General features: G+C 47.5%; 1 protein-coding gene across 6 annotated transcripts in view; it reads left to right on the top strand.

Annotated features, from left to right (window-relative positions):
* LOC110078403 (protein diaphanous homolog 3) overlaps window positions 1-27,061 on the top strand; it is a 355,467-nt gene that overhangs the window by 160,980 nt on the left and 167,426 nt on the right. For all 6 annotated transcript variants that reach the window (XR_013543712.1, XM_078390739.1, XM_078390740.1 and 3 more), the window contains one exon: window positions 6,639-6,733. Coding sequence is in view for 5 of the 6 variants with exons in the window: in XM_078390739.1 (XP_078246865.1) it covers window positions 6,639-6,733 (95 nt within the window). In the remaining variant the exon portion in view is untranslated. The remainder of the gene's footprint in view (window positions 1-6,638; window positions 6,734-27,061) is intronic.

The following is a 27,061-nucleotide window of genomic DNA, read 5'->3' as shown; positions in this document are numbered from 1 at the left end:
GTATCGGACGAAACAGGCTGAAAGGTATCAAAAATCACCGGACAAGACGGAGCGCTGGACATCTCAACTCGACTCGCTGTATTCAAAAAAGGAGCGAGGTCCCGGCGGATGGCCTCCACTTTAGATTTAAAAAATGCTGCAAATTGGTCCGGTGTAAAACTAGGGGGAGGCCTATCACCCGGGCCAATTCCGGATAGGTCGCGTACTATACGGAATAATTCCGCCTGCTGGTTAGACGCCTCGCTTATCCGGTTAGCGAGGTAAGTTCGACTGGCAGCCTTTACCTTAGCCTGGTAAAGGTTAGTAGCGACCTTAACAGCTATACGATTGAAACCCGTCGGGTCCTTTCTCCATTTGCGCTCTAGCCGTCTCCTGACCCGCTTCGACGCCCGGAGATCCTGGTTAAACCAGGGCGCCGGGCGATCTCTGCGGCGGAGAGGGCGTTTAGGCGCGATCGTGTCTACGGCACTAGCCGCGGCGGTGAACCAGCCGTCAACCAGTGCCTCGACAGGAGCACCAGCCAGGTCAGCCGTAACTCCTCTCATGGCATCCTGGAATCCAATCGGATCCAGTAGCCTTCGAGGGCGGACCATGACAATAGGTCCCTGCTCCCTGCGAGGGGGGAGAGCCATCTTGGTGACACATTTTATTAGGTGGTGATCCGACCATGACAAGGGGACCGACTCGAGGTCAGTCACCATCGGACCACTCTCACTCCCGTTGGTGGAAAAAACCAGGTCTAGTGTGTGGCCGCCCACGTGTGTAGGGCCGTTGACATGCTGGGACATGTTCAAGAAGGCCATGGTCTCCAGGAACTCAAGAGCTGGTCCGGAAGCCTCTGCCCCCGCATGCATGTTGAAGTCCCCCAGGACCAATAGTCTCGGGGAACCCAGCAATGCCGCGGAGACAAAGTCCACCAGCTCCGGAAGGGAAATGGCTGGGTCGCGGGGAGCACGGTAACCCAGCAAGATCCCAATTCCGTCCCTAGCCCCAATCCACACGTGGAGGGCCTCAAGACCCGGCTTTACCACCGAGGAGCGCCTAACTACCTCTAGGGTAGACTTGTAAACGATAGCTACTCCCCCCCCCGTCCCTCTAGTCTACCCTGGTGTTGGACAGCAGGGCATATAATTCTGCAGTCTGAGCTGACATGGACGGGGGAAGGGGTCCAGATTCAACTTCAAGCCCCCCATCCTCTACCACCGCATATCCCGTTATTCTTTTCCCATTCACTACTCTAGAGGAACCGTCAGTGCACAAGTTCCATGCCCCTCTATTGCCTCTTCCTGTAGGTCTTACCTAAACTTTGTCTGTAGATCAGTCAGGGCAATACAATTCCTTCCTGACAGTTTCTGATAAACCTTCTGCTGGGCCACAATGGTCGGTGGTGGTCAGTATTAGATCGGGCTTTTCAAGGAGAATAGCCTCGATCTGTAGCAGCCTACTGTCCGTCATCCACCGCCTAGCTGTATGGGTGAGGATAGTCCTATGCTGGTGCGAAGAATGCAGGACAATCGCCTCAAAGGGATACAGTTTCCGAGTTAGTTTTACCAATTCGGCTGCTGCAGCACAAGCTTGCAAACAAGTAGGCCAGCCCAGCACTACCGGATCCAAATGTTTAGACAAGTATCCAACCGGTTGGTATCGTCCTACCTTCTTCTGAGCTAAAACTCCTTTTGCTACTCCCTTACCTACGGTCACAAAAAGGTGACTAGGTTTCTTTGGATCTGACAAAGCAACATGCCCTCCTTTCCCAGTACATTATGTTCCTATGTTGCATTTACTCCTGGAACAATCTGTTCCCATTCCTCCTTTGTTCTCAAATCCTTCACCTTAAAACTGAACTATACATACATACATACATACATACATACATACATACATATATATATATATATATATATATATATATATATATATATATATATATATATATATATATATATATTCCTAATGATTTCTGGGCTTGGGCTTGATGTAGTTGTTTGCTATAGGGGTCAAACCATAGCCCATAGTTTGCAAGGCATCCATGCCAATGATTAGATCCTCTGTGGCTTCTGGATCCCATACAAATTCACTCTCAATGAGAATGCCACACATGTTCACAATAGCCAGCAGAAGATTCCCTCAACTGATTGGCCTGATACACTTTCCAAAAGTATACCCTCTATTAGTTTGATCCAGGTAACCTCTTAAACTGTTAAGACTGGTAGTGGCCCCTGAATGCAGAAGTGATTCTCCTATCTGAGTTGGAATAGATATCAAGCCTGTTAAGTACATTCCTCCATATACTTTTTTTATATAGGAAACTGGATCTTCCCCTGGTTTCTGTAGCCAATTAACCAGTTCTCTTTTTACTGTCCTTTCCTCATTTCTAAGACCCATTCTCTTAAGGCTGCAACAATGCCAAATCTGTGAATCAATTATTGTTATCAATTGCTTTCCATATTCCAACTACAAATTTTACAGATCCAGAAGTGTAGCTTTCCAATAGGCTTTTACAGCCCCTTTAGATGGAAAAGAGTTACCCTGATAATCATCACTAAAGTCAGAACAAAGATCATCCTCATTTTCGATTTGCCTCTCAATTCAAGGCATTTCCTTTGCTGACATGTCTCAGTGTCCCTGCACATGAGTATCAGCTTCAGTTACTATGTAAGATTCTCTGTATGTGTTTATACAGTCGATACAGAATGTCCTAACGCTGGCTGGGATCTCCCTCCCTCAACACCAAGTGATTTTTTTTTCTTGTGCCTATTCTTAACCCTTTATACCCCAGTAAGTTTAACAAGCCAAAAGAGCTTTTTCTCACTCCCCTTCTGCTTAACACTTAATGGTTTCCAAATGGGAACCTCCAAAGAGACTCCATTCACTCCTATTTCTCTTAGGACTCCTCCTGAGGATTCCATTTCATGTACACTTTTGGACAACATTCTCTGTGTCTACTGAGAAAGTTACGTTTCCTTCTTCTCTTTTGATCCTTTTTCCTTCAGCTAACTGTAGTGCTCAGCTTAGAGCAAACAGTTCTGCTGTCCGAGCTGGTATGCAGTATTCCTGAATCTCCTTTCTCCTCTAGCTGCATCGCTTGTTAGTACAGCTTGTACCTGCCTTCTCCTCCTTCTCTAGCTTTTCCTTTCCCATTTCCCCTCAAAACTCCTTACCTGATCTTTCTTTGCAATAACTTTCCTTGCCTTCTTTCCAATTACTCCTCTACTCCCTCCTTTCCTTACTCTCTCTCTTTGCTTAGCTTCACCCAAGTATTTCCTGAGCCACCTTAAAAGTGAACACAGTCAGGGCCCCTTGCCCCCCTTCCTCATCTGGGCGGGTAGGGCAGAGGAAAACTCCTCTAGTTCCCCTTTGTTCTTTCTACTTTCTTCTGACCTTCCTCTAGCTCCCTGGTTCCTCTCCCACGGCCTCGTCCACGGGCCCCTGCCCATGGAGGATCTGCGCCATCAACTTCAACTTTCTCTTGTCCTTCTCTTCTTCCCTTCTTGCTACCACCTTTTGAGCTTTGCTAACAACTGTCCTATGGGTTTGGTTGTTATGTCATCCATTTTCTGTAATTTGGACTTTATGTCCGGGTAACACCCTGACACAAATTCCAATCTCAGAATATTTTCATTTCCTGGATCTTCTGGGTCCAGCCCAGTGTATCTTCGCATGTTGCGTTTTAGCCTTTCCAGATATTCAACTGGACTTTCATCTTTTCCTTGGGGTTGACCAAAGGCCAATTTCATGCTAACAGTCTTAGGGACTGTTGCCTCTAGCCCTTTCAACAAGAATTCTTTTATTTCTGCACATCGCCCTCTAACATTTTCATCCTGGAAATCCCAATCTCCAGGAGTTACTTCTGGAAGTGCTTCCCTGGCCGCCTGTTCAGTTCGAGTGGCAATTTGCCCTTGCCAGAGTCTCCTAGCATGACCCAATGCCTGGTTGGTATATGTGACTCCGGCCAGCTGCTTACAAATGTGCAGCAATTCTGTGGGCTTGTAAATCATAGTCCCTAAAGCATCTCTGAGGTCCGTTACAAAGCCAATCGGGTCCTCAGGTAGGTTGAGCAGTTGTTGTTTTATAATTCGGATATCAGAATTGGTTAAAGGGACTTCCACGTATCCGACGGCCGTTCCCATCGGGACTTCTCTGAGTGGATACTGGGCACTAGCTCCCTGCTCTTCTATCTGCCGTGCCTTAGAGCGGGTCACTGGTCCTGCGGACAGCGTCCCGTCTTTATTTTCACCACCATCCTCCTCCAAATTTGATTAGGTACCACATCCAAGAATCTACATAAGGGGTACGGGGCGGATGGGCCAAATTTTGGCCCTTTAGGACGAATATCAAATTGTGTCCAAACTTCAGTGCACATACGGACCATTTCCTTCTCTGTCTGAAACTCCTGTACCTTTACAGACTCCCAATGCAGCAACAGTTTGCCCAGCGCACTGTTGCTTGGAATTCCTAGCTCCCTTCCGCCTCTCGGAGTTGGAGCCGGGGCGTCCCCCTCGGAATTCCGGTCCCCACTGGACCTGGTCCCCACTGGACCTCCCCTTTTCTTTTGGTCCCCATCGGACCTCCTTTCCTTTTCTAGAAACTTGGTTTCCCATCCCACGGGAGACAAAAGACAATAGGGAAAGGGGTTTTGCGGCAAGAGTAAGGGGTCTCTTGAACGCAGACACAATAGGGTTATAACAATCACTCTCTCGACCTGACCCAGGGTACCGGATCACACAATGGTTACCGTAGGGAACTGCAGGTTCACTCAATCCTCCACTCATTCAACGACAACCAACCCTTTCGGAGTTTCCCACCTTAACTTACCAGTGTCCGTTGGCCCGTTGGTCCGTTGGCCCGTTGGCCGGCCGGCTTAAAAAAAAATACCTCTCGCGTTCGTGCCTCTTTCCGAGTTCTTGATGCCAAGCAGCCGAAGCGTCGGCAAGGAAGCGGCTGCCTGAAAGGAGGCAGAGGCGCCCTCCGATTCACTTTACCGCCGCCTGTTCTGCCTGACCTCAACCGGACCAAAGCCCAGCCCCAATCGGGGCGTTTAGAGGATCCCGGACGAGCCCCCAAAATTGTTATCCGGTTCTCTAAAAGGGAAAGCTCTTAAAAATGAGAGAACTGAGACACGGAGGCTTTCTATTGAAGTTTGTTTATTGCAAGTTAAAACCGCTGCTGCAGGAGCGGGGAGAAAGCCAATCACCTAATTAAGGAGATAATGGGTTTCTCCAAAGAACAAAGGAGCTGGTACAATCTCTTATAGCCTGTCCCTTCAGGGCGATTGGGGTGGGCTCACAATCTCCTTAAAAGGTCATTAAGTTAGTTAGCAATAATTCATTGGATTAGTGAAAACACATTTTAAACATGCGCAGAACAATTATCACTTTCCCTAAATCGTCTTTTGTCTTTTGTTAACCTCTGCATTCCATTCTTATCTACTGTAAGCATGTTGATTCTCAAGAAGCATTAGTCCTTGAGCTGCGAAGAAAGAAAGGGGGAGGGGGTCGGGCCTGCTTTTACGAGGCTGGATAATCTCTCTTCTGAATAAGTCTTTCTAACGGCCTGTTGCGAGTGAGAACAATAGCCTGCTTTTACGAGGCTTCTGCCTAATTGAATAAGTCAAACATTTTTACTACTATCAATGTTGTGTTCTAGATGTCAAGATACTACTTTCAGAATGCAGTTTTCATTATGTAAGAGCAACATCCCATAATAGCAGAAGCTTAAACTTGTGTGCAAGTGAAAGTACAATTCATTATTTCAGATGTTACAAAACCAAACCTTAACATTATGGAAATATCTTGAAATTTTTTTCTTTAAAAGTTAAAAGCAGTTTTATTTTATTTTTAAATCGAAAATATGCCTATCAGTAGACTGTACATATATGGATGGTTATTTTTAATGTTGTATTTCTGTATTTGAGAAGACTTTATTTATTTTTGTATGGTACTTGCTATCTTCAAGGAGAATTTAGCAAATCATCTTGCTTCTTTGTTCTCCATCTTGCATTTTGTTACTTACCCTGCCATGTCACCTAGATGTATTTTTCTTCTAATATTTCTCTTTGTTTCTACAGTATATAATTTGAATCATTGTCCTCCATTAAGAAGCATCCTTAGCTGACTCCCATGATAGGCTTTTTGCGCTTCTAGGTTTGCTTGGCACCTCTTGATGTTATAGAAAGAAAGAGTCAGTGTGAAACTGTAGAGTACATTAGGAGTTCACACGTTCCTCAGATCCACATACAGATAAGATCTGGTATGAACTTCTTTATCTGCTTCCTGCCCAATTCATTACTCTCCTCTTTGTTCATTTTTTCTTCACTGAAGTCCTGAATCCTGTTTAAATTTTTGGTGTGACACAACTTTTGAATGTAACTAAATCAAGCCCTGCAGTTGGACATTAAATAGGGTAGATAAAAATCAATTATATTTTTTTAAAAATCAAATTGATTTAAATTAAAAATTATTTTTAAATTAAATTGAAATATCTGATTTTTTCATTTAAATCATGATTTAAATCAATTTAATTTAAATCAGTTTAGTTTAAATCAAATCCACACTGACATTAAACTAAGTTTTATTTTAAGAATCAATGGTATATTCTTTAGTCAGCTCCCATTTGTGTGTATATGCTTTTTCCTTTAGCTATCTACCTTGGTTCTTTTCGGGTGTCTTATGAAGAAATAAAAAGGATGATACTGGAAATAGATGAAGCCCAGCTTTCAGAGTCCATGGTTCAGGTATGGTAAATGGACAGGCAGATTTTTAACCAAACTTGCATAATTGGAAGCCTGCTAATGATCTTGCACTAACTATTCAGTAATTAATAGTTAGTGCTTAATTGCATTTACAATAAGTAGTCTTTCATCTATAAAGTACTTAGGAACGAATATGAACAGTATAGTTTTTGTAAGCTAATGACTCCACCACCAAAATCTTGTTTGTTATCTTAGTAAGTCACAACTACAATACGCCCATTGAACCAACGGAACTTAACGGAGAAGCTGACTCACCAATCCCCACTAATTCAGTCTGTGATTTACTACATTAAGCAACAGGATTTCAGCCCATATGTTGTTCTAGGTTCTGTGCCTGTTAACTTATGTGTATCAATTTGTCTTTTAGACATAAAATTTTTCTCTGATTGCCTGGAAACAGGTCTTACATAATGTTGCTTTGTTTCAAGTAAGGTATGTAGATCAGTTGCACTCCCCTTATTGTGTCCTATGACTAGGTAGCAAGGCTAATCATATCTGTAAATTTGTCATCATGGTCTCTGAATCACATCTTGGGTCTTTTACTGTGCCTGTGCAAACACCTCAGCTACTTCTAGAGCCCAGCAACACCAAAATAATCCCATGTTCTCCACTTGTCAGGCATGCTCCACAGTGATCTTCCTGCAGTTCCCTCTTTACCATTGGTTGAGGCAGCATTGTGAGGGAGAAGATCTTTGAGTAAAGTAGGACAAGTATCATCCCAACCCTTCAAGCACAATAATCAAGCCCTGTAGTTGGACATTAAATAGGGTGGATAAAAATCAATGATATTGCCTCATTATAGCAAGGCAATGCTTGGCTCCAGAGCAGCCAGGGTGTATTTTCCAGAGTACAAAGCATTGTGGCACTCTCTTAAAATTTTGATCTCATACCAGAGTAACAGTCTTTAGGGCACAGAATCTTCTGGGCTTCATGCTCTCCACAACAGCTGTTGTCTCTCATGCCTGGTTCAAAATGTGTTCATTGCAAGTACAGTGGTCCCTCGCGTAACGAGCGCCCTGTTTAATGATGAATCCGCATAGCGATTGAGTTTTTGTGATGTTTTAAATGGGGGAAAATCGCTTTGCGATGATTGTGGGGAAGCGCTTCCCCACGATCATCCCAAAGGCCCTGCCGATCAGCTGTGTTGTGAGGGGTGGAGAGAGAGAGCCCTGAAGCACAGCTTATTGGCGGGGGTTTGTGAATATCGTGGGGAAGCCAGCTTCACAAACCCCCCACCGATCAGCTGTGCTTCGGTGCGCTCTCTCTCTCCTTCTCTCTCCACCCCTTGCAGCTCCAGCCTGGGCAGGGAGACTGCGGCACCGCGCTGCCACAGCCAGGGTGGCGGCACAGTGCTTCAGTCTCCCTGCCCAGGCTGGAGGGGTTTTTTGCGAAACTGGCTTCCCCGTGATCTTTGCAAACCTCCGCCGATGAGCTGTGTTTCGGCGCTGGCTCTCTCTCGAAGGGAGAGAGAGCCAGGACCGAAGCACAGCTCATCGGTGGGGGTTTGCAAAGATCGCGGGGAAGCCAGCTTCGCAAACCCCCGCCTCGACGCTCTCTCTCTCTCTCTCTCCACCCCTTGCAGCTCCAGCCTGGGCAGGGAGATGGCCAGGGTGGCGATGCGGTGCCTCAGTCTCCCTGCCCAGGCTGGAGGGGGGGTTGCGAAGCTGGCTTCCCCATGATCTTTGCAACCCCCCGCCGATGAGCTGTGTTTCGGCGCTGGCTCTCGAGGGGAGAGAGAGCCAGCGCCGAAGCAGAGCTCATCGGCGGGGGTTTGCAAAGATCGTGGGGAAGCCAGCTTCGCAAACCCCCGCCTCGGCGCGCTCTCTCTCTCCCCCCCTCCAGCCTGGGCAGGGAGAGTGAGGCACCGCGCCGCCACCCTGGCCGTCTCCCTGCCCAGGCTGGAGCTGCAAGGGGTGGAGAGAGAGAGAGAAAGAGAGCGTGCTGAGGTGGGGGTTTGCGAAGCTGGCTTCCCCACGATCTTTGCAAACCCCTGCCGATGAGCTGTGCTTCGGCACTGGCTATCTCTTCCCTCGCAGCTCCAGCCTGGGCTGCCCAGACTGGAGCTGCGAGGGGAGAGAGAGCCAGCGCCGAAGCACAGCTGATCAGCGGGGCTTTTGGGATGATCACGGGGAAGCGCTCCCCCGGGATCATCCTGAAGGCCCAATTTTTGCACAGCTGATCGGCTGTTCCAAAATGGCCACCCACTGTGTTGCCTCGCTTACTGGGCACCGAAAATGGCGGCCGGATGGAGGATTTTCGCTTAAATGTGAGTTTTTTCCCCATAGGAACGCATTAAATGTGTTTTAATGCGTTCCTATGGGGTTTTTTGCCCCGCATAGCGAGGAATCCGGATAGCAATGTTTTCCCTGGAATGGATTAATGTCGCTATGCGGGGCACCACTGTATAGTTCCGAGCTTCTTTCAATCTAATGAAGGACTCAAACCACAAAATACTTACAGTGATGCTTGAACTGGCAAGTCATTTGGTGGTCGATCTCCTGAGTCTTGCATGCCTCCCAGTCCACAGCATTGGCCCAACAGTCCTCCTCCACCATTTCTTGCTCTTCTTTCCTCATTCATAATCCCATCCCACCCCCAACTGATAAGTGATCTTGTTTGTCACCCAATATATGGTGTACAGAAACCACAATGATAAAAGACAAGTTACTTACATGTAACTATAGTTCTTTGAGTGGCCATCTGCGATTTAACACATTCCCCCCATCTCCTCTCTGTCATACTCTTTCATCTATTCAGCAGCTGGTGGAGGGGAACTGAGGGAGGATTGCTATAGAGGATGTATACTGAATGTAGAGGTAGAGCTTTGTGGTGTCGCTAGGCTCTATAAGTTTCTGATGTCTGTGCAGGTGCAGTATAAGACCCGATGTATGAATCCACAGATAAGTACTTGAATAATTACTTTTATAGGTAAGTAACCTGTCCTTTCATCAAGCAGAGTAGAGAGCAAAAAACACACTCTTAGGGACAAAGAGCATGCTGCCTCAGAGCCTCAAAAATTGTTCTTCATCGTCGTCTTCTGTGAATGCACACGAGAGGGTTAAATCAGCGCCAGCGATGATCCTTTCGGAATGTTCTAGAGCTAAAAAAACAACATTGTAGATTAGGCATACTGCGCATGCTCCTCCCACCCAGCCTTAGTTCCATTTCTCCGCCGTGCGAAGTGGTTCCTTTCGACTAGAGCTCCTGTTTGTTTCTCACGTTTTCGGCTAAAATTGGTTTTTTTCTGACTCGGACTGCCTAGACCACCCTTAAATCTCCTATCCTGACGCGGACTGGCTTCTCGGACTTTGCAATTCGGATTTTCCTTGTTTTGGCGAAACGGGTAGTTTTTCCCGCCTAAATCAACGGTCTCCGGGCGGCTGGATTTTTCCCTGTTTGCGGCTTATGTCCCCGTCCGGTCCGTTTAGCCGCTGTGTGACCTGCGATCGGAAGCTGCCCTTTCAGGACAGGCACGATAAGTGCCTTTTTTGCCTGGGGGAGGCACATTCCCCGCAAGATTGTAGGCACTGTAGGGCCTTTACTAAACCTGCCCTGCGTGCGCGCCAGCAGCGTCTGAAATACCACCTTTGGAACGCAACGCTGGCTGCTTCAAAACCTTCAACTATGGAGCTTCCTGCCTCGGCGGCTATCCCCTCTACCTCCTCTAGCCTTGTCCAGCCACCTTGTCCCAAGGCTCAGAGCAAAATTACGGACAAACCTAAGAAGGCTGCAAAGAAGTCATCTGCGGCAAAGGTTCCATCGGCGAAGCCTGCAAAACAGCAAAAGAAAAAGCCGGTCAAAGACATCGGGACAACGGAGCAGTTACTTTCTGCTTCTGCTTCCCTCCCGTCTCCGATTCTGGAGGAGTTCCCAAGAGACGGAGAGTCCCTGTCGGAGGTACCGCTTTCGCTACCTCCCAGACAGGCTGAGCCAGTGATTCTTCCTCGGGTTCTATCCCCGACACCGAACCAGCTTGCCAGTGCCACTGCAAGCTTGGTATCTCCGCCTCACAGCCCTGTGTCTACCGGGCAGGCGTCCTTGGCTCATTCCTCCTCATCGGCGTCGAGACATTCTTCGCCCCCGAGGAAACGGCTGCGCAAGACGAAGCATGTTTCTAAACATCGACGTCGATCGCCCGATCGACGTTCTCGGCGCCGTCATAGATCTTCCTCGGAGGACTCCTCGTCATCCTATTCGCCCCCGAGGAAGCATCGACGTCGACATCGGAGGCGTTATACATCTACATCGTCCTCGACGTCACAAGAGAGGCATCGACGTCGACGGAAGGAAAGATACATTTATGCCTCCTCTTCCTCTTCGTCGCCGCGTCATCGTCGACGTCGACGTCGTGTCGACGTCGATCCCGCACTTCCACCGCGTGGACAACCAAAGGATGCTTCTGCCCCTATTTCTTCGGCTCCTTCATCCATAATTCCGCCACTACCGGATAAAGAACCGACGAAGCCTCACAGGGTGCCGCGCAAGAGAGGACATTCACCTTCCTCTCAGGACGTTTCCTCCTTTTCGGACAGTTGTTCTGAGTCAGAAGGCGAACCCCAACAGGATGATCAGGGGGACTTGCCACTTGCTGAAATTGTGGGCTCAGATACGGGGGACCCACATGCCTCCTCGCCATCGGAGGATTTTTCTTCGTATTCCCAGATGCTCACCAGGCTTGCTAAGGTTCTTAAGCTTCAGGTTGATGCACCTACTATAGCTGAGGAGGACTTAATATTTGGAGACATCAACAGTGAGAGGTCTCCTCCGCCTACGTTGTCTTACCTGTCTCCGTTGGCTGCTATGATTAAGGAGTTCTGGGAACAACCGTCGAACACTCCTTCTTTATCTCGTCGCACTGAGAATCTTTACCGAGTATCTGGAGAGGATGCCAGATTTCTTCTTAAGCACCCGATTCCCAATTCGTTAATAGTGGAGACTAGTTGTACCCGACCAACAGGGAGGTCTCATGTCACTCCCACGAACAAGGAGGGAAAGAAACTTGAGGTCTTGGGTAGGAAAATTTATTCCTTAATCTCCTTTATTTTGAGAGTGGCCAACTATCAGACTGCTCTAGGGGCGTACCAGAAGCAGCTCTGGCTTAAAATCTTACCGGGCTTGCGGATGCTTCCTGAGGACACTAGACAGGACTTCCTTAATACCTATGAAGAGGCTCAAACTGTTTCCAAGCATCTTCGCATAGCCACAAAACATTCTGTTGAAGCTTCAGCTAGGACCCTTATGTCTGCTGTCACTTTACGGCGACATGCTTGGCTTAGAGAGGCCAACATACTGGACGACGTCAAGGCGAAGGTGGAAAATCTCCCTTTCGACGCTTCTGGCCTTTTTAACGAAAAGACCGATTTGTATCTCGAAGAGTTACACAAGGCCAAGAAGACTGCTAGATCGTACTATCTACAACCACAACCTAGGTATACGAGATACAACTGGAAGAAGCCCTACAATCAGTTTTCCCAAGGCTCTCAGTACAAACAGTTTAGACCGCATTCTCAAGCAAGGTCAGCCAACCCTGCTTCATCCTCACATACTTACCGTCCGCAGCATTCTCAGCGCCGTCAAGGTGTCAAGCCGCCTGCCAAAAAAGCAAAACAGTATCTTTGACCCGGACGCCTTCGTTTCAACACAACACAATACAAGGCTTTCTCCCTATTTCCAAAACTGGTCAATTATTACAAGAGACTCTTGGGTGCTAAATATCATCCAGTTCGGTTATCTTCTGGAATTTACAAGTTCACCTCCGCTGGGGCAGGTACGGTCTACGTCATCAGATCCAGTTCTACAAAAAGAAGTTCTTTCCTTGCTAAAGAAAAACGCTATTCAAGTAGTTCCCAACATTCTCATAAAGGACGGCTTTTATTCAAGGTATTTCGCTGTTCCCAAGAGAGACGAGGGCGTCAGACCCATTTTAGACTTAAGACTTCTAAATACTTACCTCCGGCCTCGAAGATTCCGCATGGTCACGTTGGAAACCATAATCCACCTGTTAAAGAAAGGAAATTGGTTTCTGGTCATAGACTTAAAAGATGCATATTTTCATATAACGATCCACCCTCACCATCGCAAATACCTCAGGTTTCTTCTTCACAACACCATTTACCAGTTCCTGGCCCTTCCCTTCGGCTTGGCCACGGCTCCCAGAACTTTTACAAAATGTATGGCGCCAGTGGCCGCCTTTCTGCGTCTCAACGGGGTCCAGGTATTCCCATATATCAACGACTGGCTAGTAGTCTCCACCTCCAAACGTCGTGCCCTGAAAGACAAAAAATATGTCCTTCATGTTCTAAGAAGCCTAGGTCTAACAGTCAACATCAAAAAGTCTCGCCTAGTGCCGTCACAAGTCGTCGATTACATAGGGGTGCAGTTAAATGCCAGAGTGGGCCGCATCTTTCTCCCACCAGACCGTGTACGGAAGATCTGTCGAGCGGTACGAGAGTTTCGTCCAGGGGCATCGGTACCAGCGAGGCTTGCCCAACACCTTCTCGGTCTGATGGCCTCAACCACCCCAGGGTTGGCTCACGCCAGGTTGAAACTTCGCTCTCTTCAAGCATGGCTGCTAGCCCAATTCAACCCGGAGACAGACCGTCAAACCAAACGTATCCCGGTTACCCGGGAGCTAGCTCGACAGCTCCAATGGTGGTCCTTCACACCTCACTTGACCATAGGTCGCCCATTTCGCTCCCTCCGGCTATCGGTGCAGGTGACCACGGATGCCAGCACCACTGGTTGGGGTGCACACTGCGGCCCTCACAGAATACATTCCCTGTGGACAGAGCGGGAGAAGGTTCTACACATCAACCACTTAGAGGTTATGGCCATCTTCAAGGCGTTCAAGACATTCCTGCCGTTAGTGCAGGGTCGTGGGGTCCAGGTAGTCACGGACAACACCACGGCCCTGTACTATGTGAACAAGCAAGGAGGGACACGTTCGCAGTCTCTGCTTCTCATCACAGTAATGTTTTGGGAATGGTGTTACCGCCATCATGTTTTTCCTGTCGCTGTGCACATTGCCACAGAGGACAACACGATAGCAGATCGTCTCAGTCGACGTACCACGCAGACACACGAGTGGCAGCTAGACAGCACGACCTTCCAACGCATTTGCCAACTCTGGGGCATGCCGACCATGGATGTATTTGCCACTGTACACAACCGCAAGTGCCCTGCTTATGCATCCCGGGCGGGCAGAGGTGCGGGTTCAGCCGGGGATGCGTTCATGATCAATTGGGGCAAGGGTCTCCTATACCTGTTTCCGCCCTTCCCACTCATTCAGAGGACAGTGATCAAGGTCATAGACGACGCAGCGCAAGCCATTCTGATAGCACCATTTTGGCCCCGGCAACCGTGGTTTCACGCGTTACGGTCCATCTCCAGGGACGTTCTACGTCTTCCTCTCTTCCCGGAGCTACTGACGCAACATGCGGGCAAAGTGCTCCATCCCGACCTGGAAACACTTCACCTCCACGCGTGGAGGATATCCCGCAAATCAGGGAAGTCCTAGCGATGTCTAAGAAACCATCTACCACAAGACTCTACTCTTATAAGTGGAGAAGCTTCTTGAAGTTTACGGCCTCCAGGGGATTGGTTCCGTCTCCGACGACCTTATCTACCCTACTCCAGTTTCTTCGTTATCTCTTCGATTTTAACCTTTCCATCTCTACGTTGAAGGTATATGTAGCAGCTGTGGTCTCTTTTCAGCCTTCTGGTTCTTCGGCTTCACGTCTTTTTGCGCATCCAACACTAAAGGCGTTTTTGAAGGGTTTGGCTAATCTCAGGCCTCCAGTTCCTCCACCGCTCCCGCAGTGGTCTTTGCAATTGGTCCTTCATGCCCTTATGCGACCTCCATTTGAACCTATGGCTCAATGTGATCTGAAGTTCTTAACACTTAAAACCCTTTTCCTGGTAGCTATCACCTCCGCCAGACGTGCCGGCGAATTGGGTGCGCTTAGGGTGGACCACCCCTTTTTGCAGTTTTTTCGTGAGAAAGTTGTTCTCCATACCGACATCTCCTTTCTGCCCAAGGTGGTGTCTGATTTTCATTTGGGCCAACCCCTTGTTCTACCGACGTTGTTTCCTGATCCTTCTAACGACACAGAGCGCATGCTTCATACATTGGACGTTCGAAGAGCACTGGCGTTTTATGTATTTCGATCCAAGGAATATCGGTTATCTAATAAACTGTTTCTTTGTTACTTTGGTGTCAAGAAAGGGTTACCAGCGTCACCGTCTACCTTATCAAGATGGATTGTTGCTACCATCTCACTAGCCTATGAACTCTTACATAAAGACCCTCCGGAAGGACTTCGAGCGCATTCCACCAGGGCGGTGGCCTCTTCTACGGCTCTTTTGCGTGGCATCGAGGTTCCAGATATTTGTAGAGCTGCCACATGGTCCAATTCTTCTACGTTTATCCAACATTACAGGCTGGATGTCAGAGCTAAGAAGGAGGCTTCTTTTGGTAGAGCGGTTTTAACATCAGTCCTTCAGTGACGTCCCTCCATCCGGTGAGTCAGCTCGCTAGTCACCCTCTCGTGTGCATTCACAGAAGACCACGATGAAGAAAGTTGGGTTACTTACCTGTAACCATGGTTCTTCAACGTGGTTCTCCATGAATACACACTAGTGGGTTTAGACAGCGCCTGCGCTGGGTTTTTTTAGCTCTAGAACATTCCGAAAGGATCATCGCTGGCGCTGATTTAACCCTCTCGTGTGGATTCACAGAATGACCACTCGAAGAACCATGGTTACAGGTAAGTAACCCAACTTTTTCTCTGTGAGAACAGAAATAAATTCACAGACTTTTCACACAGAAGTCCATACCTGGTTACCTCCACTTTTAAAAAAGTTTCAGTATTTAAGTGGTGAAAACCCATATTTGTTATTGCTGGTTTTGAACAAGAGGAATAAGAAACCTATGGCTGTCTGCAAAATGACTTGAGAGACTAGTGAAAACCAACCTGCATTTCACCTAGGTCTGTCCTTTGTAATATGTATTTGAGTTTAAAGCTTCAGAAACCTAAGGCATTAGTTCAAGCTTTTCTACTGGATTGATTCTGACATGACCAGGACTCTTATTTTGTGGTACATCAAGTGCTCAGTTATCAATCAGTTATCATTAGAGCTGGTTCATACAATGCATTTTATAGTGCAATATTTTTATAACTAAAAAAGAAATATAGGAAATGTAAGCAAGATGTTTGATGATTACTGATTGAAGAGTGATGTTGAAATGATTTGAACATTGCTGGGAAGTACTCAGCAAGTAACCTGTTTAGAAAGCTGCTCGTTTCTAAATTACTTTTATGTTTTGTTATGTGCTGTTAAGTCATATCCAACTTACAGTGATCCTTACGGTTTTCAAGGCATGTTAGATACCAGTATTTAAGGAATGTTTTACTGTAGCCATCCTCCCAGTGTTTTCCAGCTGAATGGTGATTTGAACCCATGTCTCCTGGGTCCTAGTCAGCCACTCTGCTACACCACAATGGCTCTCAAATTACTTTTATAGTTACAGCAAAATAGTTTCAATTTAAGGTGCAATACGTTTGCCAAGTAAAATTTGAAACAATTTTGTAGTGTGAAACTCTGTGAGTCAGTTGTTCACACTTGACTGCTGATGCATTCTGTAGACAAATTGAAACAGGTGAAGATTAAACAATCCTGTTATTTTGTTTCAGAGTTTATTCATAGTGTAATAAAACACTTGGACTTACTGTTTTCTGTTTTTATCACCTTATAAAGTAGACTTCCCCTAATGTTTCTTCCTAATGTGCTGGCTTACAGCTCCCCCATTCTGGGGAAGATCATTTAGTCTGTGGGGTGGAAGGAATTCTTCACTATTTCGATTGCAAAGTTCTTATGAGAGACACCCTGCTAACAGGATGCTGTTGCCAGTAAGCAATAAAGTAATTCTCTCTGTTGACCTTTGTGTACCCTCAGCAACATAGGAGGTAAAAATGAGTCTGCATGGGAGATTGGTGAAGATTGCTTCTCACTTCCTCCTACAAAGAGATTTTACTGGATGATAATTCCTTTGATGCACAGAAGGAGAATTACTTAGGATCCAAGCTTATTTGTTAGTGGTATGGTAAAAAGTAAGCTGAAACTGCAGGTTCTTTTTCGTGGCCTCTGTGAATGCACACATATGGGTATTGTCTGCGCCTGCGCTGACTCTCTTGGAAGATTCTAGAGCGAAAAGTAACAATTTTATGGTGTGATCCTCCACGAGGTATATGCTCCTCCCACCCACCATCTTCCCCAGTTCCTTTTTTCCACCGAGCTGAACGGTCCTCAGGAAAGATTGAGCGCTTCGCTATTTGCCTTTTGGCTATTTTTCTAGGCTCCTTTGAGCTTTTGTTTATCTTTACTTTAAATTACCTACTTAGTGATCCTCCATGTCTTTTGTTTGCCTAATTGGCTTCCCGTGGTCTTTTTACTCCCTTCCCTTTCCCCTCCCCCCCAGTTCTTTGCTTATGACCTCACCGTCTCCTTTTAAAAGGTGTACGACCTGTGCAAATAAAATCACACTTTGAGATGGTCATAATCAGTGCCTTTTTTGTTTGGATGAGGAACATCCTACCCATTCGTGTCCTGCTTGTAAAAATTTAACCAAGCCGGCACTTAAACAAGTTTCTTAATAAACATCCAGTGCCTAACTCTATCATCGTTGAGTCTAATCAAGCCCAAGCACAGACTAAGTCCAAACCTACCATTGCCAATAAGGATGGCAGGAAAGTTGACACAATGGCAAAATGAATTTACTCTCTGTAAGCTTTCTTACTCAGAAGCATCAGTTATCAGGCAACTATGGGCGCCTTTCAGCGTCATCTTTGGAATCAACTCCTTCCTTTCATTGCGTCATCTCCTGAACCCATGAGATCCGACCTCATCAATATTGATTCACAGGCTATTTCTCTAGCCAAGTATCAGAGGATTGCGGTGTGACACTACACTGAGGCCGCTTCTAAAACTTTGGTCACCTCTATTTCTATTCGACGCCATGCCTGGCTCAAATCCTCCACAATCTCTGATGACACCAAGTCGAGAATCGAGGACTTGCCTTTTGACGGTGCCGGCCTGTTCAACTCCACAACCGACGACACCATGGAAGACTTCCATAAGAAGCGCAAAACCACGCGCTCTTATTCTGCCCAGCCGTCTTCCTCCTATCAATGGCCCTTCTACCGTTCGGGCCAATTTCATCCCAAAAATACCAGAATCAACGGTTCCAGCCTTATAGGCAGTATCGTCCCCATCAAACCGACAGGTCCTTACCTGCACCTCAACCTCTGATGGCATCATACCGGCCTCAAAGCTTACCTCGGCAACGGCAATCCTTTTGTAAAGGACAACAAAAGGGTAAGCAATATTGACAACTACCTATACCACCCTTATCTGACATTCCCCTCTGCCCAGTGAACTATACCAGGCTGGCCCCATTCTTCCATCGATGGCAATCCATTACCTCAGACAAATGGGTACTATTCATCATAGCATCTGGTTGCCTCATAGAGTTCTCTGAACTACATCCGATACACCCCCTACTCTTCTGCTTTGCAGGACGAAGTTACCAAACTTCTTCAGAAACATGCCATTTTTCCAGTCCCTACTTCGGACTCCCTCAACGGTTTTTACTCAAAGTACTTTACTGTTCCTAAAAAGGATGGAGGCCTCCGCCCCATCCTTGATCTTACCCATCTCAACCGTTTCATATCTACCGGCAAATTTTGCATGCTTACGTTGGACTCCATTATCCCTTTGCTTTCCCAGGGAGACTGGTTCATAATCATCGACCTGCAAGATGCCTATTTCCACATATCCATTCACCCAGACCATCAAAAATTCCTCCGGTTTCATTTCAACGGCACTGCCTTCCAATTTTGCACCCGCCCGTTCGGGCTATCCACCGCCCCCGAACTTTCACCAAGTGCATGCCACCGGTAGCTGCCTTCCTTCGGCTTCAGGGAGTAAACATTTATCCCTACATCGACGACTGGTTGATAGTGGCAGCATCGTACCACGATGCCATAAAAGCAAGGGATGTAACCCTCCATATGCTCCACAGTCTCGATCTCAAGATCAACCTTGAAAAGTCATACTTAACCCCAAACTAAACGGCCAAATTCATAGGCATGGAGGTAGACTCCCTCCGTGCAAGAGCCTTCCTGCCACTAGACAGGATCAAGAAAATTCAAAAGGCTGTCCACCTTTTTCAAACATCATTCCATTTTGGTGCATCACGCCCACCACCTTCTGGGACTCATGGCATCGACGACAGCTGTCCAACACGCCAGGCTCAAAATGAGATCCCTGCAGGCATGGTTCCTTTCCCTGTTCAATCCTGAAACAGATCTCCCTTCCACCCTACTGCAAGTGACACCATAACTAGCTTCCCAGGTCGACTGGTGGACTCGCCCTGACAACCTCCTCATCGGCAGGCTTTTCTCGCCTCTCAGACCTTCCATACATGTCAAAACCGACACCAGCCCCACGGGGTGGGGTGCACACTGCCTTCAACACACGGTCCACGGACTCTGGTCAAATCAAGAACTGCCACTTCACATAAACCACCTGGAACTGTTGGCAATCATCCAAGCATTCCATGCCTTTCTTCCCCTCATCTGAGGTCAGGTAGTGCAGTTGGTAACAGACAACACCACTGCACTCTTTTATGTCAACAAGCAAGGAAGTACTCACTCCCCTTCTCTGGTCTACCTAGCTGTCGACCTCTGGGAGTAGTGCTATTCCCATCATGTTTTCCCTATTGCCGCCCACATTTCCACCGATGACAACACTTTGGCAGATCGGCTCAGTCGGCTTCTGACGAGAACACACGAATGGACTCTGAACTATGTCATATTCCAGCGGCTGTGCCGACGATGGGGCACGCCCTCAATAGACCTCTTTGCAGCCAATGCCAACAAGAAATGTCCCCGGTTCTGCTCCAGAGCGGGACGGGACAACAACTCTGGGAGATGTGTTCCTGATGAACTGGTCTCGAGATCTCCTTTACGTTTTCCCCCTCTGCCTCTGCTCCAGAGGGTGATCATACGTCTCCGACAGGACGGGACCAGCGCGATCCTGATAGCCCCGTACTGGCCCCGCCAACCATGGTTCACTCACCTGGTCTTGATGTCGTCAGACATGCCCCGCCTTCCTCTCCGCCCAGATCTCCTCTCGCTCGACCACGGCCTCATTCTTCACCCAGATGTCACCTCTCTGAGTCTTGCGGCATGGAGGATACTCCCGACATGATGCAGGTTCTTCTTCAAGCCTGAAAACCCTCCACTACCCTCCTGTATGAAAACAAATGGAAGTCTTTCTTAAAATATACTCGGGAAAATGACTTACCTGCTGTACCTGTCTCTTTGGAGACCCTGCTCGCTTATCTCCTGCATCTCTTCAGTTTCAGCCTTTCCCAGTCCACATTAAAAGTCTATCTTTCAGCCATTATGACTCACCAACCGGATGATTCTCCATCCTCCAAGTTGTTTTCTCACCCGACTGTCAAGAAATTCCTCAAAGGGCTCAACAACATTCGCTCTCCTCAACAACGTATCACCCCCCAGTGGTCACTGCAGCTGGTCCTTAATGCCTTGATGCGGCCTCCGTTCAAGCCCATGGTGTCCATCGACCTCAAATTCCTGACTCTTAAATCGGCCTTCCTTGTTGCAATCACGTCAGCCAAACGGGCTAGTGAGCTCGCTGCTCTTTGAGCCGATCCTCCCTTTATCCAGTTTCACCCCAATAAAGTGAATCTTTATTTCGATGTTTCCTTTCTCCTGAAGGTGGTCTCTGACTTTCACCTCAATCAACCCATCATACTACCTTGCTTCTTCAAGTCTCCTTCATCACCCCTAGAACATATGCTCCATAATCTCGATGTCAGATGTGCCCTGGCTTTCTACGTTGAAAGGACGAAGACTTTTAGAAAGTCCAATAAACTTTTTCTTTGCTTTCACGGCCCAAACAAAGGGGCCCCAGCCTCCTCTCAATCCATAGCACGGTGGATTGTACAGACTATCTCCCTTGTGTACAGCCTGTCGGGGATGTCCCCTCCAGAACCTTTGACAGCTCATTCCACCGGGGTGCTGTCCACCTCTACTGCCTTCCGACGTGGCACCAAGGTTCCTGACATCTGTCGTACCGCTACGTGGTCCACACTGTCCACGTCTGTCAAGCACTACCACCTCGACGTCAGAGTGCATCAAGATGCTGCATTTGGCAGAGCTGTCCTGTCATCCTTCTTACTGTGACGACCCACCAACTGGTAAGTGCAGCTTGCTAGTCACCCATATGTGTGCATTCACAGAGGCCACGAAAAAGAAAAAGAGGTTACTTACCTGTAACCATAGTTCTTTGAGTGGTCCTCTGTGAATTCACACAACCCGCCCATCCTTCCCCTCTATCCGTCACGGGTTAATTATGTAACTAATTATTTCTTTCCTTCATACCCGGCAGATAAAATTCAGGAACTGGGGAAGATGGTGGGTGGGAGGAGCATATACCTCGTGGAGGATCACACCATAAAATTGTTACATTTAGCTCTAGAATCTTCCGAGAGAGCGCAGGCGCAGACAATACCCATATGTGTGGATTCACAGAGGACCACTCAAAGAACTATGGTTACAGGTAAGTAATCTCTTTTTTTATGTTTTGCTGTAGTTGTCTTTTGTATCTTTATGAAGTCTTGACAATATAAACATTCAGTCTGAAGACTGATAAATGATGCCTTTTTAAATTTTTACCAGCAAGCTGGTGTACTGAAAGACTTTGCAATGCAGTGCAATATAAATTCCCTCTGTCCTCCAAGGGAAGCACATGTAGAGCTTTTATTAATGACTCTGTGAAAAGGTACGTGAGTTTAGTATCAGGGATGTTGGCAAGTCTTTGCGTCTGAATCCCAAGTCTGAGTCTGAGTCTTTGATAGCAAGTCCTGAGTTGCTGCAAGCCTCAACTCTGAGTCCCTATTAAAAATAAGCGTTTTCCCCATAAAAAAGGAGGAGGTGACTGGGTTCCAAGTCACAAATCAAATTCAAGTCATTAAAAAAAGAGTCTGAGTCAAGTCACTGTTGTGATTTGAGTCTGACTTGACAGTGTATCCTGCAACTTGAGTCCCCATCTCTGTTGAGCATGCTTACTTTGTTGCTGTTTGGGGCTTTTAATCAGTCTTAATTGGCTGTTCAGTTTTATGGTCTTTACTAGGTTTTCTTTGTCCCTTCTTCATCGTGGTCTTCTGTGAATGCACACAAAAGGGTTAATCCAGCGCCAGCGTTGGTCCTCTCGGAACATTCTCGAACTTCAAGAGAAAAGTACCAAATGTAAGGCTGCCTACACTGCACATATTCCGCCCACCCAAGCCTCAGTTCCATTTTTTCGCCTAGCGATTTGGAACCTCTCCTTCGAGCTCCGTTTTTTCTATTTACTATACTAGTTTTTTCCTGTGTTTTTGACCTGGACTGGACGTTTACTTGTTGGATCTTTATTTCCCCTGATGTGGACTGGTTTTTCGGAGTCCGTTTTTGGATTTTTCCTACTCAATTTGGCTGCCTCGGTTCTTCCTGCCTTTTTTCCCTCTACTCAACGGCTCTCTATAGTCACAGGCTTATGCCTTCAGGTCCCTTCAGCCGTTGCGTGGTTTGCTCCAGGAAGATCCCACATCAAGATCCGCATGACCGCTGCCTTTTTTGTTTAGGTGCAGCTCACCTCACTAAATCTTGCAAGCATTGCAAAACTTTTACTAAGGCAGCGATAAAGGTGAGACAGCAGCGCCTCAATTACCATCTGTGGGAATCTACCCTGTCAGCCACCAGACCATCAGACTCTGAAATGGTTTCCCCTTCTGCAACTCCCGGGTCTGAGGCTAATACCTCCCCTCAACCTGGTCCATCGAAGACTTCATCTAAACAAACCAAGACGCTTCCAGCCAAAAAATCGACTAATAAAGCGAAATCGGACTCCTCCTCTTCGAAGCCTACAAAACAAGGCAAGGCTAAACTTCTTGCTAAAGCTAAGGACTCTGCAGTTCAGCTTCCTTCAGTCTCTGAGTCCCTTCTATCCCCTATCCTAGAGGATTCATCGAGGGACAGAGAATACTTGTCAGAGACAGCCCCTTCTCTGCCTCCTCGACAAGTTGAGCCGGCTGTGCCACTGGGCATTTCTTCTCCAACTCCGAGTCAGCTCACAGGCGCTACCGCAGGCTTGACTTCAGCCCCTCAGAGCCCATCGGTTCATGGGCGGGGATTTCCGTCTCCATCGACCTCGATATCTCCTTCGAGGTCAAGATCACCGCACAGGAAGCACTCTTCGAAGAAGAAGCATGCATTGTTGACCCGACACCGAAGCAAGCATCAACGCCGGAAGCGCTCGCTATATTCTTCCGATTCGGAGACATCCCGTCGAGGCCACCGTCATCGGCGTCGACGCTGCTCCACCTCCACCAGTTCTTCGGCGACATCGACCGATCGGCGTTGGAGGCGCAAGCGATCCAAATACATATATTTGTCATCATCATCTGACTCGTCTCCACCTCGTCACTGGCGTCATCGTCGACGGATCGAGGCCGAAAAACCTGTCGAACCCCGGCCTCAACAGCCTTTGCCTGTTCCTCCTCCGCTAGCTCCATCTACCGTGCCAGTCCCTGTGCCGCAACCTTTGACGTCGACCATAAGGGTCGACACCGATAAGCCATCGCGTAAGATGAAAAGGGATGTTTTTCCTCCGACCCCGACGAGGTTTCTTCCGTCTTGTCGTCCAACTCGGACCAAGAATTACCTGCACAACATGGCCAGGGCGCTCTTCCAGAGGGTGAAACAGTAGGATCTGACATAGGCGATGCCAATGTTTCTTCACCCTCGGAAGACTTCTCGTCTTATACTCAAATGTTATCACAACTGGCAAAGACTCTTAAGCTTGAAGTGGACCAACCTACACCTGTTACGGAGGACCTCATCTTTGGCGACATTAACCAAGAGAGGTCTCCGCCACCTAGCCTGACCTTCGTCCCTGTCATCATGGACATCATAAAGGAGTACTGGGGTCAGCCATCTGACACACCTTCTTTACCTCGCAGGACTGAGAATTTCTGTCGAGTCCATGGATCGGATACTAAATTTCTCCTTAAGCACCCGATTCCCAATTCTTTAATTGTTGAGACCAGTTGTACTAAGCCCACTGGTAAATCACATGTCACCCCTACCTACAAGGAGGGGAAGAAGTTGGAAATTATTGGTAGGAAAATTTACTCCCTGATTGCCTTACTGCTCAAGCAGATCAATTATCAAACTGCCCTGGGGGCATATCAGAAGCAGCGGTGGCTGAAGATTTTGCCTGGACTCAAGCTTATTCCACAAGAAGTCAGAAAAACCTTTTTGAATTTTTATGAGGAAGCCCAAACCGTCTCAAAACACCAGCGGCTTTCAACCAGACACGCTGCAGAAGCTGCTGCTAGAGTCGTCATGTCTGCCATCACCCTCTGCAGACATGCTTGGTTGAGGGCTGCCAACATACTGGAAGACGTGAAGAACAAGGTGGAAAGCCTCTCCTTTGATGCTACTGACCTTTTTAATGAAAAGACAGATACTCATCTGGAAGAACTCCACAAGGCCAAAAAGACGGCCAGGTCATATTCTATCCAACCTCAGCCTCGCTACAACAGGTATCAGTGGCGTAGATCTTACGCCCAGTATCAGCAATCATCTCAACAATTCAAGTCCTATAAAAACTTATCTCAGCAGAGATCTTCCCAAACATCTTCTTCCGCTCCTAGCTATAGATCTCAGCATTCACAGCACAGACAGTCCTTCAAAACACCTGCCGAGAAATCCAAGCATTATCTTTGACTCTCCCAACAGCGACCTGTCAGACTCAAATGTTACAAGACTTCTACCATTTCTCTCAAACTGGCTTACCGTCACAAACGACTCATGGGTTCTAGACATCATCGAACACGGCTACAAGCTGGAATTTACAGAGTTACCTCCACTAGGGTATATATGTCACACCTCCTTCGACATCGCTCTAGAGGACGAAATCGTATCACTCCTGCAAAAGAACGCCATCCAACCTGTCTCCATAACAGATTTAAGAAACGGGTTCTACTTCAGATATTTCGCCATGTCAAAAAAGGACGGAGGCATAAGGCCTATCTTAGATCTGAGGCTCTTAAACACTTATCTTCGCCCTTGACGTTTTCGCATGGTGACACTGGAATCAATCTTGCCCCTATTGAAGAAAAACAATTGGTTTGTGGTCATAGACCTCAAAGACGCTTATTTTCATGTTACCATTCACCCGCAACATCGCAAGTACCTCCGTTTTCTGTTTCAGGGCACCATTTACCAGTTCCTAACCCTACCGTTTGGGCTCTCGACAGCTCCCAGGACTTTCACGAAGGTGATGGCACCAGTGGCGGCTTATCTACGTCTCCAGGGCATTCACATTTACTCCTATATAGACGATTGGTTGCTGGTGTCCCCATCCCGGAGGCAAGCCCTCAGGGATACCAGGTTAGTCCTTTGGTTACTACCAAAGTTGGGTCTTACCATACACATGAAAAAGTCTCATCTCACACCATCCAAGGTGGTTCATTATATAGGTTCCCGCCTAGACGCAAACAAGGCGCGAATCTTCTTACCCAAAGAAAGGATACAGAAGATCCAAGAAGCCATGAGGAAGTTCCGACCAAGGTCTCGGGTAACAGCGAAACATGCACAACATCTCTTAGGCCTCATGGCTTCCATAACTCCTGCCTTGTCTCATGCGTGACTCAAGCTAAGATCACTTCAGTCATGGTTTCTTACTCTGTTCAACCCCATGACAGACAGTCAGCGCAAACGGCTTCGTGTGACACCGGAACTCGACGACCAACTACAGTGGTGGGCTCACTCTCCAAATCTGAGGATAGGCAGACCCTTCAAACCGCTACGGCTGACAGTACAGATAACTACAGATGCCAGCCCAACCGGCTGGGGAGCACATTGTGGCCAACACAAGGTACATGCACTCTGGTCTGCTCAAGAAACCAACTTTCATATCAGTCATCTGGAAATGATAGCGGTCATCAAGGCGCTACGAGCGTTTCTTCCCATGGTACAGGGTCGTGGTGTACAGGTGATAACAGACAACACCACGACCATGTACTGCATAAACAAGCAGGGAGGAACTCACTCTCAGTCGCTACTATACCTCGCTGTTCATCTTTGGGAGTGGTGCTACCTGCACCACATATTTCTGATAGCCATACATGTCTCAACCACAGAAAATGGCCTTGCGGACCATCTCAGCCGTCTCCCTCATCAAACGCACAAGTGGGAAACGCACAGCTTGCACTGTGCCAAGAATGCTGGGAACTCCTCCACACTTCCTTCAAATTTCTCAGGAGGAAGCACAGGACACTTAGCCTGAGAAGCAGCATCGGCTTGTAATTGTATTTGTTGCTGTTGAAGCTCTCCAACTGTCTGGGTAAAAAACTGCACCTGAGCAAGCACAGCATTCAGCAGACCTGAGTCTTCGCTTGCTTTTCCCTCCATCTTGGGAAAAGTGTGAGGGTGGAAGCAATCTGTCACGTTCCCGGGGGTTACAAAAGCCAAAGTCCGATAAACCAGTCCAGGGTCAGGAATACCAAGAATGCAAAGCCAGTGTCCATAAACCAACTCACAGAATGTAGTCCAGAATCCAATACACAGTATAGTCCAGGGTCAGAGTCCAGAGTCAGGAACACAGTTCAAGAAGCATGAATGCAAGCCAGGGGTTTTGACTCATTGCTTCCACAGAAATTCTGGCTGGCTAGGAGCTGTTTTATAGTAAAACAGCTGCTTGAGCTGCTGGAAACCTTTCCATCCTGTTAATACTCAGGGCTAGTTGAACGGATATTTCTGTGGACAGCCTTTGAGCTGACCTTTTTGTCCTAAGTCTTTCCCGAAGCCTGACCCGAAGCTTGTCTGCTGGGGAAGGAGAATCTGGAGGCGGTTCAGGTGTTTCTGATCTCTCAGCATTCTCTTCAGCCTCAGTTAAGCCTTCTGGTTGCAGGTCTTTGGCTGCACTCATGACACTCTCACAGCACGATGGGACCCTTCTCCATCCCAACGTCCGGTCTCTTCATCTGACGGCGTGGAGGATAACCCACAATTCCGTGTGGTCCTAGACCATACTAGGAAGCCTCCCACTTTTCGCCTATACAGTAATAAATGGAAATCCTTCACGCAATTTACTTCCTCCAAAGGACTTACCTGAGTCCCAGCCTCCCTCTCGACCGTACTTACCTTCATACTGCATCTCTTCAAACTTGGACTTGTA

Source organism: Pogona vitticeps, chromosome 3 (genome assembly GCF_051106095.1).
Source record: "Pogona vitticeps strain Pit_001003342236 chromosome 3, PviZW2.1, whole genome shotgun sequence".
Lineage (NCBI taxonomy): Eukaryota > Metazoa > Chordata > Lepidosauria > Squamata > Agamidae > Pogona > Pogona vitticeps.
Note: the sequence above shows the minus strand (reverse complement) of the source record. Positions and strands in the feature narration are given on the sequence as shown.